At 37.6% G+C, this 16,746-nt stretch overlaps 1 protein-coding gene across 1 annotated transcript in view; it reads left to right on the plus strand.

Annotated features, from left to right (window-relative positions):
- Window positions 1-16,746, plus strand: part of TAFA2 (TAFA chemokine like family member 2) — a 535,691-nt gene that overhangs the window by 483,688 nt on the left and 35,257 nt on the right. Inside the window, exons 3-4 of the mRNA XM_007179730.2 lie at window positions 5,698-5,850; window positions 6,990-7,114. Coding sequence (XP_007179792.1) covers window positions 5,698-5,850; window positions 6,990-7,114 — 278 coding nt within the window. The remainder of the gene's footprint in view (window positions 1-5,697; window positions 5,851-6,989; window positions 7,115-16,746) is intronic.

The raw sequence follows: 16,746 nt of genomic DNA on the forward strand, positions 1-16,746 counted from the left end.
CATCCTTCCATCCACCCATATCCACCTACCTACCTACCTATCATCTATTCTATTTTAACAAGGTTAATCATCCCCTTCTCATTCCCCCCCAGAAAGCTTTACAACTTCAATTTTAATAAGAAGGACAAAGTCTGACAGAGATTTTTCACAAAATCCTATTTCTTACAAGGAAACTCAACCTGTGTGTCTGTGCATTTTATTCACAGGCAATGAAGAGAAAGGTCAGGGCAGAAAGGCCTTGGGTCTGTGAGGCTTGCTCTTCTGCATCACCTTTATTATTAATTCCTTAACATTTAGTCCCATATTCTCTGAAGGGGGAGGACATGCCTCTCTTCTTGCCAGTGCAGCTCCTACCTTATCCTTCTCTTCATTATACCATATGGGCATCATTTTACCTCCTTTCTTCTCAAAGAAGAAATAAGCACACTTTCTTCACCAGAGCTCTGACATACTGAACTTAGCCAACATAATTATCCAATTGTAAAATGACTCTTTACAACCCTTTGAATTATATAAATATCTGAACAACATTTTCTTGTTTCTGTTCGTTCTGCATTGACTCAATAAGCTAGAATGAGCCAGGTTTTGAGATATCATGTTTCACTGACTTATCCTTCAACTAACACATTTGACAATATATATCCTACTGCACAACCTAGGAAGCAATGGAAAGTACTACTGTGTAGTCAGGGTAGGCTAAGTTTTGTGACAGTAACAAACAACCACCAAATTTTAGAGGCTTATAACACTTTAAGTTTTATTTCTCACTCATATGTCCATATGGTTGGCAGGGACTCTGTTTCATGTCTCTTTACTTGGGGACTCAGGCTGACATAGTCTCCACTATCAAGAATGTAATTGGTTGCTCTTGCTGGTGGGAGAAATCTGGTGAATGACATTAGCTATTAAAATGTCCACACAGACTGATATCCTTTGCTTTTGCTCATAAGTTTACCTTTCATTTCATTGGCCAAAGCAAGTCACATCACCACATCTAGATTTAATTAATGGGGTGGAGAAGGACAGTTTTTCTTGTCAGGAAAAGTAGAAATGAATTTTGACATTGGCATTGGGCAGGGAAAACCAGGTGCAAAATTTTCACCTGTCAATTCCTTTCCAACATATGATAAAAATTTCCTTGTAACAAAGATGATAAAATGGCCCTGGTGGATGGTGCTGAAATGGTGCCTGCCTCTTTTCTCAGGATAGAGACTAGTGGAACCTCGCTGTGTGCTCCTGGCCGCTGCGGTTCTGTGGAAAAGAGAGCCCAGCCACCATCCAGCTCTTCCTGAAGCTCTCAGCTCGGTCCTCTGCCTACTAACATCACTCTCTGAAGAAACCCTAATAATCTCTTGTCTCTAAACTGGCTTCCATTCAAAGACTTGCAGGACACATCTCATCATGACTTACATCTCTGTTTCCCTAAATTGCTATCAGAGCTCCAAGCATCCCAAATTATCTATCATCACACAGACGTTTATTTCCATTTTGTTGTGTAATCCCACCCCTTCATTCATTCCCCTGTGTCCTCTACAGTTTACCGGGTGCATCAGCCAACTCCCTGCCGGGCAGTCCTACCACTCTTTCCCAGTAAATTTATTCTCCCTCTTAGAAATATATATTTCATATTCTTTTTTTCTTCTCAAACATCTCTCATAGTTCATAGCAAAATGAGATGAAATCAGATATGAAACTTCATCTTCTCACCACCTAATCCGCTCACACCTACCTGACTCTGTATTCACATATCTCACCTTCACTCTTAGGATTAAATGTCCCCACATGAATCTAATGCCAACCCCCCAGGTGCCCTCAGTCTCAATTCCTTATTTCCCTTCAAGAACATTCTTTTTTTAATTATCCATTTTCTCTCCTATATTGTCATTTTCTTTTTCTCAGATTTTTCCAGCAAGCAAGCATGCTTTCATGGCATCCATTAAAAAAATTTCCTTGACCCTTTGCTTCATTCCAACTATTACTTCATCTCCTCCTTCCCGTCACAGAAAAAAATCCTTGAAAGAAATTTTTATAATTATCTGCAGTTTTGCATCTCATTCTCTAATAAACTTACTATAATCATGCTTTTATCTTCATCATGCCATTAAAATGATTTTTATCTAGATCAAGTGCTAATAATAGCTAACACAGAGTACCTGCTATGAGGCAGGGAGTGTTCTAAATACTTTATACATATTAACTCATTTAATCCCCAAATCAACCATATGAAGATGGTGCTATTAATATCCCTCTTTTAGATATGAAAAAATACTAATCAGAGATATTTGATGATGTGCCCAAGGTTACAGTGCTGTTTGAAGAAGCTTAGATTTGAACCTAGCTACTCTGGTTTTGGAGGCTCTGTTTTAACTGCTGCATCATATTATTTTTTTAGTAGACAATTATTTTGCTTCATTTATTAAACCTTTCAGCAACATTTGACATAACTGACCAATCCCTCTTTCTTGAAACATTTTATTCCTTGGTTTTCCATGCCTTTATCTCAAGTTCTTTTTCTCTTACCTCATGTTCTGCTCCTTATCAGTTTTTTCTACTGTCTCCCCTCTTCCAGATTTAAGTTCTGGACTATTCTTTCCCTACTTCTCTATCAGTAGCGGTAGCCTTTCCATGGTAATTTAGTCCAGTCTATGGTTTTAAATATCACCTATCAACCTAGATCTCTTAAGTGTGTATCTGCAGTCTAGCTCTCTTCCCTAAGCTCCATTTCATAAATGTTGCTGCCTGATTTACATCTCTACTCCTGTGTATTATAAGAATCTCAGACTTAACACAGACAAAACAGAACTACAGTAATTCCGACCCAACCCAACTTTTGCCAAACTCCCCTTTCCCAGGCCTCCTCTATCTTCCAGAACCACCAAATTCTAATTCCTCAGGACAAGCTTAGGAGTAATCCTTAATTCCTCTTCCCCTCACAGCTCATACTCAATCCATTAGCAAGTCAAACCAACTCTACTCTGAAATATCCCTCATCTGGTTCTTCTTCCCAACCCTTAGTCTAGTCTGTGTCCCATCCTTCCCCTCCTGAACTCCTGCAACCCCTTCATGACTGGTCTCCCTGCTTTCACTCTTGCTTTCTTCAGTCCATTCTCTAAAGAGCAGCTTGAGCAGACTTCTAAAGCATTAATGAGATGACAGCATTTCCACCCAAAGGCTTTCCCTTGCAACAAGAATAAAATCCAATCTCTTTACCACGGCACCCCCGCCCCTACACCATCTTCCTACGTCTCTGACACATTGTCCTCAGCCTCTCAGTTGTTCAGCCACAGTACAGCTACACTGGCCCTCTTGCTGTCCTGGGAACACACCACACGTTTCCCCATTTCAGAACCTTGTCATTTGCTGCTCCTTCTCTTTGGAAAGTTCCTCCTTTCTTAGCTCTTCAACATGGAGGCTTCCTTCTCATCATTCAGGCAATTATTCAGGTTACCTCCTCAGGGAGGTTTTCCCTGAGACTCACGGAAATCTGCCTTCCCTCCCTGCTTGATTACTCTCAATCACATTACCCTACTGCATTTCTTTCAAGGAGCTAGAAAATCTAATATTGTCTTACTTAACCATTAGTACCTAATTATTATTTGTTTTCTCCACAGGAATATGGGCTCTTTGAGGGCAGGTCTATGTCCATCTTACACATTGTTGCATCCCCATTACTCAGAACCATGCCTGATATGTGGTATCGACTTAATTAAAATGTGCTAGGTGAGGTTCAGTGTAGAAAGCAGTATTTTGACTCGTATAATATTACATAAAACATTCAATAAATTAAAACAAACTGAATCATCCTTAGCTAAGAAAATATTTTCTAGAGCACAAGGAACAGAAATCCGGCTTTCAAGTTTTTAGCTTTTGTTGGATAGCCTTGTGTTTGAATCACACATGGAGAAATCCCCATTTGTATCTACCATGACAGAAAAATCTTTGTGACATTGGAAATGGTATCTGCTTCTTAACATTCTTTTGAGGATTATGTGTCAAAGCTGTATGTTACACCTGAGTTTCTTGGTTTCACATGGGGGATGAGGTGGACAATCCATGCGATTTGGTCTCTCTTAGAAGAAAAATCCAAACAATCTAACTTGAGTTACTGCCTGGTGGTTCCTCATCTCCGAGGGGAAGATTGATATGAATGCATGATGTACTCCTCTCATTTACAAAATTACCTCAGTATGTTCATAACATTAAACAACTTCATATGTCCTACTTTTCTATTTAAATTGTTTTTATATCAATCACATGTTCTTAAATTTCTGAAAGCATAACATTTCAACAAATGTTTGATTTTAAGCTGGTTTTATTTTTAGCAGATGGAAATTTTGCTTTATCATTTCATAGTAGGGTTAATTCTTTGAAGAAGAAATGCTGGGTAAAAAAAACAATGAAGGCAAACTCAAACCCTATCCTAATGTGATAAGTGAGGTCCAAAACTTTCAATCACCCAAACAGTTCAGTAGCCTTACTGTGAGGTTAAGAAAATGGGTAATGGAGACTCACAGCTTCGTGGACTGGGATTTTCCACGCTAGGTATAAATCCATCCAGGTTCTGGTTGTGGTGGTTGTCATTTGGTGGCAGTTGTTCCCTCAGGCAAAATTGAAAGGAATGATTTTTGGTTTTTTTTCCCCTCCTGAACAGGCATTTAATAGTCTTATTTCAGTTGGAAGCAGTAGTTGGAGAATAAGTTACAGGAACAGACAAACCAAAAAAAAAAAACCCCAAAAACCAAAAAACCCCACGTAACTTAAAGTGCTTCAGATTGCAAATGTAAACATGAGGGCGAGGGGAGGCCACCGAGCTCTCTCCCCTGACCTGAGACAGGAGGGTCACGTCATTGTCGGGTCCCTTTACCATCACCACCCTCTGATCTCAGCCCTGCGGGTGGGAGGGAGGGAGGGAATGTCAGAGGCAGGGAAGAGGACTTAAAGGAACGAGGAAAACACTTTGTAAACTTAGAGCCAGGGTGCAAGGTGGGGGGCAAGGGAGCTCCTGGAGACCTTGCCTTGGCCGAGGGGTGGGGCCAGCCCCCCCAGGAGGTGCGGGAAATACTGCTGGCTTCGTGCCGCAGCCATCCCTGAGACTGGATGGAACGTTCAGGAAAATGGCAGCAATTTCAAAAATCACCCAATGAGTTCATTTCCAGGGAAATTGAGCAGAAGAATCCTGAGGAAGTGGGTTCCCACCCTCTGCCTCCCTGATTTCTGAAAAGAATTTCCCTTCCTGGCCCTTACACTCACCCCTAGATGAAGAATATAACCTTTATCAACCCACCTACTTTGAGAATAAGGTTTGTCTCAGCCCTAGTACAGGGCACCTTGTCCAGGGGGTTCCCTTACTTTGATCAACATGTTGAACAAAAAGGTGTTAAAAAAAAGTCATATGGAAATAAATATGTTTTTGATGATACCACACATTGCCTCTATATTTCAGACTGCTCTAACAGCTCATTCTAATCTAGTCACTAATTGTTCCTGCTTCACCAGGCATTTACTGACAGAAATGGTCCTACCACATTTAGCAAAGAGATCAAATCTGCATTATGGAGTCAGCATCATTGTATTTCTAGTTTCATGCATGGTGGATCCTTTAGAGAGCTATATTTAATGTGCTTCTAATTAAAAAGAGGGGGGGGAGTATCCAAAGCTTTCTCAATGTTATCTCAACTTTTGTTTTTGTTTGTGCAGCTCACCATGTTAAAACGGGCACTTGCGAGGTGGTGGCACTCCACAGATGCTGTAATAAGAACAAGATAGAAGAACGGTCACAAACAGTCAAGTGCTCCTGCTTCCCTGGGCAGGTGGCAGGTACCACACGAGCTGCTCCATCTTGTGTGGACGGTGAGGCTTCTTCCATTGCTCTTTGTGGTAGGGTAGACGAGGACTACTTAGAACTGGAATCCCACTGTGATGCCGATGACTGGGGTTAATCCTGGGGGACCGCACCGTCAACCATGTGGTTGGTACAAGGTCACTTGAAGAGCATTTTGAAACCTAAAATCTATTGGAAGATGGTCTAAGATCTTTTGCGGTTTTGTAGCAAAAGGCATTATAATGAGGTTCCAATAAGTCCATGTGCCTCTTACTTTGATACCATGAAATATTGATTTGCCAGTGGAGGGCGAGTGTGTGTGTGTGTGTGTGTGTGTGTGTGTGTGTGTGTGTGTGTATAAATTATTTGGCAAAGGAAAAATGAAAATAGATGATTAAATAGTGTGGGTACCTAAACACATGGCTGGTTCTTCACAATGAAAAAATAAACACCACACAGATGAGTGAATGTTTAGCTGTGGATAGAATTCACATGAAATATTTTTATAGAGATTTATCAAAATATTAATTTCTTTCTTGGAGGATTCACCTAATTACAATAGGATATAAATATTTATGTGGGTCTATATAATTGATGTTATCATAAATAATAATGTGTTAAGTGCACATATTTTCATGGTGCATTCCTTGTGATGATAGTTACTGCCCACAGTAAAAAAAGATTGTGTTAATTTGAATGCCTTCCTGATTTTAGCCTACTTGTGGGAAATATTACATTGATTCTAAAATATTGACTCTGGTCATGGACTCACTTTCTTATATGTTTATGTAAATCAACGCATGCATGTATCCACGTAGTTTCTTTCCAATATGTTAATGTCCATGAAGCCTATATGTTTGCATGAAATAGCCTTTCAAAATGTGCCTAACATTAACAATACTGTATTATACACTTAACATGAGATCTACCGTCTTAAAATTTTAAGTATTCTTACCACAGTAAAATAAAAATTTTAAAAATATTTTTAGTCATAAAATCTAGAAAGATTTATTCCCTTTGGACAAAAAAAAAAAAAAAAGCATCCTTCAAAACCCCATCAGCCCAGTGGTGGGAAAAACATGTGGCTTTTGTTCCTCTTTAAATGTGCACCCAAAGAATTAACAAGCCCGAATAGAAAATATTAAATTGATTTTTCTATCTCCTGTAGCTTCAATAGTGGAACAGAAATGGTGGTGCCACATGCAACCATGTCTTGAGGGAGAGGAATGTAAAGTTCTTCCAGATCGGAAAGGATGGAGCTGTTCCTCTGGGAATAAAGTGAAAACAACTAGGGTAAGTGGACAGCCAGCCTGTGAAAGCAAAAAGTCTCTCAATTAATAGAGCACGGAGCATGTGCGGTGACATCTTTAAGTGGTGGTTGTAGGACGAGAGGTAATAGTTTTCCATAGTACGTTTTTTTCCCATTTTCTCCCTGCTTCATTTTGTCATAGCACATTTTTATTTTACCCAGAATAACATCTTCTGTAGATTGCCATCAACTGTCATATTACCTAATAATTAAATACTCTTTGTTCCTTCATGAGATACTGACAAAAATGTGAACACCCCCGCCCCAAGGATGCGTGTTAAATGCTGGGAAGGTGACCCCAATCCCTCATTCTTCTGATGGATAGTAATCTGAATAAATTCTGAAAAAAAGAGAATTTGTATATGACTCAACAAACATTTCCCAGTTAATATTCTTTCATTTTTATGAGAGTAATTATTTTGACCTCCCGATTTCTGGATCAATAAATAGTTTTCTAATGGTTAAGTTTGTAATCATTGTAATGAGTTATCGAGAGGAGTTTTCACATCTCAGGGTCAATATAAAAGGAATGCTCTTCAGGCAGTGAGGTATCTCAGCTTGCAATGACTGATTTCTGGGGGATAGGAGAGAAGTGAAAAATAGCTTTATTCTTTCATTTTCTAATTACGTCCATGGATATTCTGGACTGGCAGAATTTAAATTCTTTGTGGAATCAGCAAATGAAAGTTTTTTCTTATTTTGCTTTTTGCCCTAAGGGGAAAGCTGACTACTGTTTAGAACTGGATAACTGGGGGCTAGAACAGAATAATGTTTTATAAAAAGGGGTTGCTTTATATAATAAAACGTAACATAAAACTAGAGACTGTAATTTACAGTATTGATTAACAATAGCGGGTTTTTTTTTTTTAAACCTTGTGTGGACATATTCAAGAGGATTATTTTAAAATCCCATCAGATATATAATGTTGAGTAATGTCTTTAGCGCATTGACTATTCAGACATACAGAAAAGTAACCAAGTTTCTAATAAATAATAACTTTATATTTTGTCAGGTGATTCATGACTCTAAACTCGTCTGTTAAAGGCTGACACTCTTTTCCAGAATCTGTGGAGTGCATGATCAGTTAATTAGAATAACTGTATTATTCAGTTAGCACATGATATAATACATATTGATTTGTTAAAACCATTCTGGCAATGTAAAATTTCCTTATAAGCTATTTATAGCATGAAAATTTTTTTCCTAACACTATTAATCCTTAGTTTAAAATAGCACTCATGCAAATGCCTGGAGATTTAAGATTCTGAAACAATTTTTTTAAAAAAAATAGTGAGTTCTCTACATCTAAATTCTATGTTTTTATTACATCAGTGGGTATGAGAAAGCTAACACTTATTAGATACTTAAAACATATGCCATATACTGAACAATGTGCTTCATGTGAATTAGCTCATTTAATCCTCTTAATAGCCCAGTGAAAGAGGTAATATTATTATCTCCTTTTACAGCTGAGCAAACCAAAGCTTTAAAATGTTAAGTGACTTCCCAAGGTCATATAGCTAATTAATGGGAAGTTAGGGATCAAACCATATATTTTCATTCCAGAACCTAATCTCTTAACCTGTAGTTTATACTAGATCATTTAATTTATTCTTAAGTAATAGTGATGAAAGTTTCCTATAATTCTGTTCATATAAAGTAGACCTTTAAAAATATTTTTAGCTTTTTGGATCATTGAAATGAAAAGGTCGGGAGCATGTGATCTAAATTCTCATAATAAATTGTTTTAGAAGTGTTGCTTCACTCCCTGTTGGGCCATATTCTCAATAGTTCAAATGTAAAATTGAGTCTCTGCTTCACAAATTCTTCATAATGTAATTAAACAAGATGGATGAAAGACTGAGAACTTGTGAGTAGGGAAGACCACATCTAGATCCTCTAGTTTGTTTTATTTATAAATTCATATAACTTATATATAGTGGATTGCCCTTTCTATTTTTTCTTCATCTCCTTTGCCCTGGAGAACAGCTGTTAATGGAAGACCTCATTGAAGATACTGTAGAGAGGATTCATGCAATAGTGGGTGTTTGTATTAAATTATCTTAAAAATTCCTTCCAACCCTGAGAGTCTATGATTCTCATTTAAAAAGGAAAAATCATTATATATAAGAGAAGATAAGAGGGCTTGAGAGAAGGAGCTTCTTGAGTACCATCAAAGTAAATTATTGTTACTTTTTCCTTCACAAGTAAAAAGATTGCTGGTGAAAATGAAGCTACTTGGACATTTTCAACTAAAGGAACGTCATGGCACTTCAAATGGCTGGGCAAAATGATGTTCAATTACAAATTAGTTTGGCTCCCAAAACAATTAGGTGAATTTCCCTGAGGCCCCAAAGAAGCAAAGTTGTCAAGGTCATCATGTTATTAGTGTTCTGCCGTCTCCTTTGAAATAGTCCAAAAAGTATTGGAGATGAGACAAATTCTTGAAATAGTTCTGGCACAACATTACTTTGCCCACAGTGGAAGTGTTGGATAGAGGTAGGTTCTGCCCTACATAAACAGCAGCAATATTATTGAAAAGAAATCTGATGACTATTTTAATCACTGGTGTTATTATCCACTTGCCAGTCTTGAATAAGGTAGCCATGGCTGTGGTGAGCCAAGAAGCCACTGAAGCCCTGATTTGGCAGGTCCTAGCCACAAATGGGAAAGTCTAGAAGTTAAGCAGGAATAGGCTATAAAAGTACCTGAAGAGCTACTCTCAGCAAAAAGTCGTTTGGGTTCCTTATGCAAGATATGTTGGTCTTATGGGATTATCACTGCAAGCAAAATGGCTCGAGCAATGATTAAAATTTGCAGTAATGTACATCCTCCTTCATAACTGCCCGTATCCAATCTGGAGTGCTCTGGTAAATTTAATGTTAGAAAAAAAGCAGTCAGCCAGAAACATCAATGAGGCTTGCTTGGCCTCAGCAGAGATGCATGGTACTTTCCAGAATTGACTACAGATCAGGGGCTGGGTGAATTTCTCATTTAAGACTAATTTGGAACTTACATTGTACTTCCCATAAATGCTAATTATATCCTCCTTCTGTCTTTGTACTAAATTCAGGAGGCTTATTGTCATGACCCATTTTCTATTTGTCCTAACAAGGGGAAAATGCAAAGAATAGACAGCCTTTGTTAGAAGAGTAATATTTGCATACATGCTCTTCAAGACCCCAAACATTTAGTCTGCAGAGAAAGGAGGGTGCTACATTGTTTCCTGAACCCTACTTCTCACCTTAAAGCTGGAAACTAATGACTGCATATGACACTGTAACCATCTCCTGTATTACTTTAAAGAACTCCTAAGTTAAAAAGAAAAAAAGGAAAAGCCATTAAATCCTTTTGATTTCAAACTCACTTTCAAAGATAAATAATAAAGAACTTTTCAAAGAGTCATTAATAAAAGAATAGTCTTTCCAGTGTGAAAAAGCACATAATTATATGCTGATTATATAATAGAAAAGTAGCAGGGGGGAAAGGTGCTGTAGAGCTTGTAAGAATTGAGAAAAAAAACTGATAACACTGTTAGAATCCTCAGAAAAAACAGACTGTGATTCATTTCTTTTAATGTTTTGATACTCTTTCTCTGTGGAATATCTCCTAAAAGAAGTCACATTCTGATTTTAGGATTTACAGCCCTTGGCCATTGGTATGGACTCCCGTTCTTACCTAAGGAAAAATGAACTAAACCTGATATAAGATTTTTATATTTTCATTAGAAATATTATCTTTATGAATCATGAATCTTCATATGCTTAAGAAGACATTTTCTGAGTAATTTTTAACTAATTGGAATTCTTTCATCTTTACTCATTTACCTAAAGTGCCTTAAGCAGATAAGAACTCTGTAGTTTTTTAATGTCCCTTCAAACATAAATGGATTTTAAGGGCATAAAATATGATTTTATTTTGTTGTATAATGCAATGAAAATCAACAAATGTTAAAAAATTTCCTGTGCATAAATATTCTATAATAAGAATGCTCATATTATAATCAAAGCAACAAAATCAAATATGAAAGCATTTACTTAGCTCTTAAAGTGCGCTGGGCACTCTGCTAAGTGCATCGCAGGTATTATCTTATTTAATTTCCCCAACCACAGTAGTTACTAACTAGAGCACAAAGATATACATAGCATGATGCCTGCCCACCAGGAGTATGCCCTTGAGTGGGGGAATGAATAGTAGACGACTGCATTATTCCTTTGTTATCCATATGCAGCCCACTAAAAATAAACATTGGAATCACTGGTAAATATACGTCGAGTAACATTGTTATAATAATGGGGATAGCATAAGCCTCTAGTTCAGCTTCCTCATCTGCAAAAAAAGTGAGGATGTTGAGCTAGATTCAATTTCAAGTTCCTCTAAACAACATTTATTCTTTGATTCCTTGTGCCAAGGACATTTCTAACTTCCTTTCCGGCTAAATTTATATGACACTAATAACTGGCTAATCTCAGAAGAGAGGTAAGTGTTAGGTTTTTCATCCTCTCCTTCTAAGGGAGAAAAGAAATAGCATCTTAGGGTGCTTTGTTGATTGAAGCCTCAAGTCATCCCCTTCCAGATGCTGCCTGATTTTACACCAAGACTTGGTGACTCTGAGTTGGTGGGTCTAAATGGTGTCCAGGGGTGCCTACTCCAGGTCCAAGGCAAAGGAAGAACACAAGAGGAGAAAAGTTCATTTTCTCACCTTAAGGTGGTGCAATTTGTGAATTATTCAATCACAAGCTCTCTTCTTGTCTTGTAAATTTAACATAGACTTAGGGTAGTGTGGTCCTTTTTTGATCAGCCCTTTCTAACAGACACATTCCCCATTCTTTCGTCTTCATCTCACCTCTGACCAGGCCCTAAATTGCACCCTGGTCCACAGGACAAAGCATGACAACTTTTAGGGTTGTGGTTTTCAAATTATCTTGATGGTACCTAAGTAAGAAATACATCTTACATTGTGATCCAACATGTACACAACACGCCCACACACATACACTCATACACCCCACGCTAAAATTAAAGTTCTGATTTTTTGGTTTTATTTCCTTCCTTCCTTTCTTCCTGCTTCCTTCCTTCATTCCTCCCTCTCTTCCTCACTTCCTCCCTTCCTCAACCCCATAAATTGATTTTATAACCCACTAATATGTTACAACATGCAGTTTGAAAACCACGGCTTTAGAAGCGGTATTTGACTGCTTCTCATGTTGGCTCCATGGAAGTGGTAGCCACTGCTAACTTGCAAAGATGCAAACTACTGAATAGACAGTTTTCAAATCAATTCATCTTTTACATTTTAAATATTTTTAGTCAATATTTTGGGGTAAAAATTTCATAAGATCTTGTAAAATATAGATTTCATGGGGAAAATGTGTATACTGGATACATTCTTCCATTCAACGAGTGTTTATTGTCTTTTATTGTTGGGTGCTATTCTGGGTTCTGGAGCACAGCACAGGGGAAAAAAAGAGACAGGATCCCTGCCCTCATAAGGCCTAGATTCCAATAGGGTGTATTGGTTTTCTATTGCTGCCTTAGCAAATTTAGTGACGTGATACAACATCCATTAATTATTTGTAGGTCAGACTTCCAGGCACAGCATAGCTCGGCTATTTGTCTGCTCTGAGTTTCACAAGGCTGAAATCAACGGGTATGCTTCATCTTTTCACACTGTGTTTCTTTTCTGGAGGCTTTAAGGGAGAATCTGCTTCCAAGCCCATTCAGGTTATTGACAGAATTCGGTTCCTTCTAAATGTAGGAATGAGGTTTCTACCCCTCCAGTAGCTGTCATCTGAGAGCCTCTCTCACCTGCATCAGAATATCTGCTTTCTCCATCACATTGCCTCCTTCATCTTCAAACCAGTCAGGGCACACTGAGTCTTTCTTACACTTCGAATCTCTCCGAAGTCCCCCTTCCGCCATTTCTCCTCCGCTTTACTCTTCTGCTTTTAAAAGCTCAAAGGATTACATTTGTCCCGCCCAGATAGTCCAGGATGATTACCCTATTTTAAGATTAGCTGATTAGCAACTTTAATGACATTGTCCCTTCACAGCTGTGCTAAGATTAGTGTTTATTTGAATACATAGGGGACAGGAATCTTGAGGGTATATCTTTAGAATTCTACCTATCAGACAGTGGGAGAAAAAAATTAAAATATATGAGTAAAGTAAAGTATATGTTAGATGGTGGTAGGTGCCATGGGAAAAAGTAAAGCAGGGAGGGGAAATGGAGAGTGCTGAGCCAAGGGAGTTTGCATACTGAAGTCTCCAAGGAGACTAGTGTGGCTGGGGGGAGTGAGCAAGGTAAGTGGTCATATTTCAGATTAGAAAGGTATTATGAGTCACGTCACTATAGACCTAAATTTTTGTCCTGAGCAAATAGAATGAGGAAGTTGACATTAGGTGAGTTGGAGAAAACTGTGGGGAGAACAGGTTTTATGTTATACATTAATATCCATTAAATCTAGGTTCTTTAACTTAATAGAAATTTAAATATGGTATAACATCTTGAATTTGATATTTATTAAGATAGGTGAAAATTTTTTACTACAGTAAGAAAAATGTAGACATTGAAATTCATATCAGAAAAGATTTAAAATCTCAAATGATATGGACATTTGAAAAAAGCACTTAAGGAACTATATAATTACTATAATGACATTAAGTTTTAAAAAGAGATGTGGACAGAAACAAATTTTTTTTCTCAATTAGATTTGGGTCCAAGGGTAGAAGGGACACCAAGCTAGGTGTCCAGGAAGTAGCACTACTAAAAGTGACATTTTAAACTTAAAAGTTGCTTACTTAATTAACAATAATTTAATAGATCCAGGAGTGTCTCCCTTGCTATTTCTTTAGAGAGTTATTGGAAATTATTGCAAAGACTTTTAAAAATATATCATAAGGAAATATATTCCAAAACTTGGCCTATATTTTTGCAATTAAAATGAGAAATGGGCAACATATGAGTGCTTTGATGTTCCTGTAAGATTTAAATGCTTCTACAGTACTTGAGCCAGGTATTTATTTGTAGGTGTTACTCTGAATATTATGCTCATAATCTTATAATTAATTGTGAATGTTTGTACATTGAAATAGAATCTAGTTTGGGCCTCATAAAATCTCATTAGCACTGCGAAGTACATCTTTAGGCTCCTGCCTAAACAATATCCTGTCTGTAATCTGAGGGCTAAAATTCTGTCAGGGATTTATGTTTAATATTGAGGAGCTTGCTATTTGTTCAGAGGTAAGTATTCCTGTGAGAGGCAACACTCATCTGTTTTTGGTTATCTGGAGAGCCCTAATCAAAGAAAAATAGTACCTCATAAGCCCTGGGAGAATAGAACAGGAAGTTCAAGTATCCCTAGCTAGTGGGGATTCTATGCCTTTTTCTTTTTCTGGGGTGGGTAAAAGCCATTCTATTAAAAAATATAACCTTCCCTGAGTACATTCTCCTGTGGCTCTTTCCCTTCTCCTCGCACATTTTCTATGGATTTGAAATCCCTTAAACAATGATTTCAGATCCAGTTTTATGCTCTTTGGAGAGTGGGGTAAATTTTCCCTCAACCTTAGAATTCCAAATGCTTTGTGCTGAGACAGCTATGGTCTAATTCCCAACTCTCTCTAAGATGAGAATGAATCCCAGCTCCCTGCTGGGCAGTCTACCTCTAAATAATGGCCAGCTGGTTGTGAAGCGTGCTTAATACAAGGGCAGAGTTGAGCTTAACTCTATAATGGTTAGACTTCACTGTGGTACCCAATAAAGTTCTGGACACCAACTTTCAGTGGGTGCGAGAAAAAGCTTACATAAAAGGCTTTGTAGATATTTACCTCAGAGAATGGAAGCACTAGGAGTAACATGTTTTAAATTATTTGAAGATATATCATGTGAAAGAGAAACATTAGACTTGTTCTGTGTGACTACAAAGAATACAATTAAAGACAAGGAATAACTCTCTTGGTGTCAGCTCAACATGATGTTGAATGGGATAACTTGGGAAATAGTAAGGTCCTCATTTCTGGAAATCATCAATTTGTGACTTAAAGGATGAGCAGAAAATCAGAGTTGACTAGTTCAATTTACCACAACAAACACAAAACAGCTTATGCAAAGGCATTGAGGTATAAAAGATCATGTCTTACTCCTGGAATTGAAATCAGTTTTTGGGGTGACTTCATGTGTGTGAAGGGAGTGGGGTGATGGGGAACCCCTGAGTGGGGAATCATGACGGCCTTTTAACTGCCATGCTGAAAGATTTGGATGTTATTCTCTAAGCAATGGTGAACCACTGAAGAACCTTAAATAGGAGAGGAAGAGGGTCTGATTTACACTTTACAAAGTCTATTTGGCTGCAATGTGTCAATTGTAGGGAATTGAGGAAAGTATGAGATAACAGGCTTGAACTAAGACAGGAAAGTGATACAGTGAGTGTGTCGAGGGGTGGGAAGGAGAATCAATAGGGCTTGGTAACTAATTGAATATGAGAGGTTAGTGAAAGAAAATTCTAGAAATACTCGTATTTCTGGCTTAATCAATTTGGTGATATTAATTGATAAAAACACAGTGAGGTGGAGATATCAAGTGGATAGTTTGATATATAGCCCTAGAAATCAAGACACAAGTCTGAGAATAGTCATCCCCTAGATGGTGTTGGAATAATTAATTTAAAAGGCTCTCCCAGAAGGAATGTGTTGAAAGGGAAGAGCATCAAAGACATTTTAGCAGGTAATGTAGAAGAAGGTACTTGCTAAGCAACATGAAGTGTGGACAGAGAGATAGGAAAACCAAGAGACCAGAGTCTGGGAGAACACAGAATTCCAGAGAGCCAGGACTGTCAGTTGATACAACAAGGATATAGAACCTACAGACAGATTATGTGGCCTTTAAGTTTCTTTCTGGATGTGATATTTGCAAGAAATACTGGAAATTCATGATCTGTTAGCTGAATATTATTTACTGTCATAATCTTAATACTTGCCTCCTAGTTGGATGGTGTAATTGGTAACACATTGTAAACTGCAGAATATGCATCTATTTAAAATAGAATGGAGTGTTAGAAACATTTTAAAAATAAGAATATGAATTCCTTTAAAATAAGAATATGAATCCCTTTAGCAGAGTTAACAAACTCCATTCAAGGGACGCCTATCCATTCATTTGTTCATTCACTCTGTAAAGATCAATTGTAGGTCTGCTATGTGGCACTGTGCCTGATACTGTGGTAGGCTTTGGAATTCAAATTAAAAAAAAAAAATCATGACTCTTTGCTGTGCAAGGATTCACAGTCAATTGGAGAGAAAGTCAATAAATCACTGTCATGTGCAGAAGTGGTAGGACAGAAGTTTGTACAGGTGCCACTGGAGTCTATTGGCAGTTTAATATTGCATGGCCTATAACCCTCCTAAAACAAATGGATAACAGATTTTGAGGCCATTCAAAGGCAATTTATTCAATAATTTGTCTCCTTAGTATATAGTGACTAAGTACAATGAAAATATTATGTTCTGCGATGTCAAGATTCAATTAAATTGTTTTCCACCTTTGCGTCTGGCATTGTACTACCGTAAGAAAATGAAAATCCATTAAGATGCTTTCTCAACTAGACTACTTTCCTCTTG

The sequence above is a fragment of the Balaenoptera acutorostrata genome, chromosome 11 (assembly GCF_949987535.1).
Source record: "Balaenoptera acutorostrata chromosome 11, mBalAcu1.1, whole genome shotgun sequence".
Classification (NCBI taxonomy): Eukaryota; Metazoa; Chordata; class Mammalia; order Artiodactyla; family Balaenopteridae; genus Balaenoptera; species Balaenoptera acutorostrata.